Source organism: Octopus bimaculoides, chromosome 27, assembly GCF_001194135.2.
Source record: "Octopus bimaculoides isolate UCB-OBI-ISO-001 chromosome 27, ASM119413v2, whole genome shotgun sequence".
In the NCBI taxonomy this organism is placed as follows: Eukaryota; Metazoa; Mollusca; class Cephalopoda; order Octopoda; family Octopodidae; genus Octopus; species Octopus bimaculoides.
The window spans coordinates 7,576,618-7,578,928 of record NC_069007.1 but is presented as its reverse complement, the minus strand read 5'-3'; the positions used below and the strand labels follow the sequence as shown (position 1 = coordinate 7,578,928).

General features: G+C 42.3%; 1 protein-coding gene across 1 annotated transcript in view; it reads right to left on the bottom strand.

Moving 5' to 3' along the window:
* LOC106875203 (uncharacterized) overlaps positions 1–1,730 on the bottom strand; it is a 28,657-nt gene extending 26,927 nt beyond the window's left edge. Inside the window, exon 1 of the mRNA XM_014923247.2 lies at positions 1,437–1,730. Coding sequence (XP_014778733.1) covers positions 1,437–1,547 — 111 coding nt within the window. The 5' untranslated portion in view covers positions 1,548–1,730. The remainder of the gene's footprint in view (positions 1–1,436) is intronic.
* Between the last annotated feature and the right edge of the window lie 581 nt (positions 1,731–2,311).

Here is a 2,311-nt window from a genome sequence, read left to right as displayed (position 1 = left end):
TATATATATATATATCAAATTAAAACATAGGGTAAAAAAATCAGATATTAATTAATATCGATTTATTACCAGGAAGCTAGCACATTCAAAGAATCAGAGATTCAGAAAAAATATCTGAGATCTTAGGGGATTAATGTATATGTTTATATATAACGATGACCACTAAAGTGGACATTTAATGTGCTACAAATAGACGCAATATGTGGTCTATTTCTAGTACATTAAATGTCCACTTTAGTGGTCATCGTTATACATAAATACACACACACACACACACACACACACACACACACATATATATATATATATACATATAAGTTAAAAAAAAACAACAATGTGAGGACGTGATACGGATAGTGTTATTGGACGCTCGGAATGAGGGGACAAACGCAAACACACAGACACAGACACACACACACATAGATATATACATATACATACACACACATGTGTATGTGTATACGATGGGCTTCTTTCAGTTGCCGTCTACCAGATCCACTCACATGTGGTTGGGAAGCAAGCTTCTTACCACACAGCCACTCCTGCACCTATATGGAAAAAATTTAGATAAATCCCAAATGCATGCATACATACATACATACATACATACATACACACATACACACATACATACACACATGTCTTTTATCTTTGACTTGTTTCAATCAGCCTGCGACCATACTGGGGCATCGCCTTGAAGAATATTTAGTCGAATGAATCAACCCCCAGTACTATTTTTTTCAAGACGGGTACTTATTCCAACGAACACTTCCGGCCGAACCGCCTATTTACGTGAACGTAAACACACCAACGCCGGTTGTCAAGCGGGTGGGGAGACAAGCATAGACACAAAGACACACACACACACACACACACGTTCACGAGAAGACTTTGGTCGACCCAAGGCTGTAATAGAAGACCCTTGCCCAATGTGCCATGCAGTGGGGCTGAACCCGGAACCATGTGGTTGGGAAGCAAACTTCTTACCGCACAGCCACAACGTGTCTAGACACACACATTCATACATATGCATTTATAAATACACAAACATACATAAAGAAATACATGTCATGCATACATACATACATACATAATACATACATAAATACATACATAAGTACATACATACATACATACATACATACACATATGCATACATAAGTACATACATACATACATAATACATACATAAATACATACATAAGTACATACACATATGCATACATAAGTACATACACGTATGTATTTATAAATACACACATGTATACGTAAAAACATACATAAGTAATACGTACAAACCGCTACATGCATAGACACATACACATAAACATATATACGACGTCCCTAATACATACATACACACATACATACACACATACATACTACACGGACATACGGTGCTCATGAAATCCCACCAAAAAATCACAGCCTCTTACCTGTGGTTCCAGGTAAACACTGATCAAAGAATTCCCTTTTCCTGTTTCCACTTCACCTACTCCGCGACTCAGCCGTGACAGGTTCAATTTCTGGCTGTGGGTGGTTGTCATCTTGACGCTAACAGACAATACTCTCGTTCATTAACCCCCTCCCTCTCTCTCTCCTCTCTCCCTTCAACCCACGTCTCTCACTCTGCCTTCCGCTTTACTTTCCCTCTCTCTCCCTCTTTCTTCTCCCTATCTTCTCTCTCTCTCGGCCTATCGCTCTACTCTAATTCTGACTCTCTCTCCCTCTTTTGTTTCACTCTCTCTTTCTCCTGCCCTCTCTCCCTCTCTCTCTCTTTCACCCCCTCTTTGTCTTTCTGTCTCCTTCTCTACCTATCTGTCTCTCTCCTTCTCTCTCTCTCTCTCTTTGCCTCTCCTCCTTTCTCTTCTCTCTCTCTCCCCCTTACTGTCTGTCTGTCTCTCCTCTCTCTTGTCTCCCTCTCTCTCTCTCTTTCTCCCCCTTCTATCCTCTATCTCTCATCGTGTCTTTCCAACTCTAATCCCTTCCTCTCCCCCTTTCTCTCTCTCTCCCTCCCTCTCTGCCGTTCCTCCTCTCTCTTCCCTCTCTCTCCCCTTCTGTCTGTCTCTCCTCCTCCTCCTCTCTCACCATCTACCCCTCTCTCGCACCAACCAGCAACCAATCACCTTCAGTCACACTCACTTTACACACCTGACAACTCCTTATTCACATATCGGCTGCTCTATTCATTCATGTGGCGGCGGTGGCGTTGCTGATGTTGGTGGTAGTGACGGAAGCGGTGGTGGTGGAAGTGGTTGTTGTGGTGGCGGCGGCGACGGTGATAGTTAATGGTGGTGGTGGTGGTGGTGGT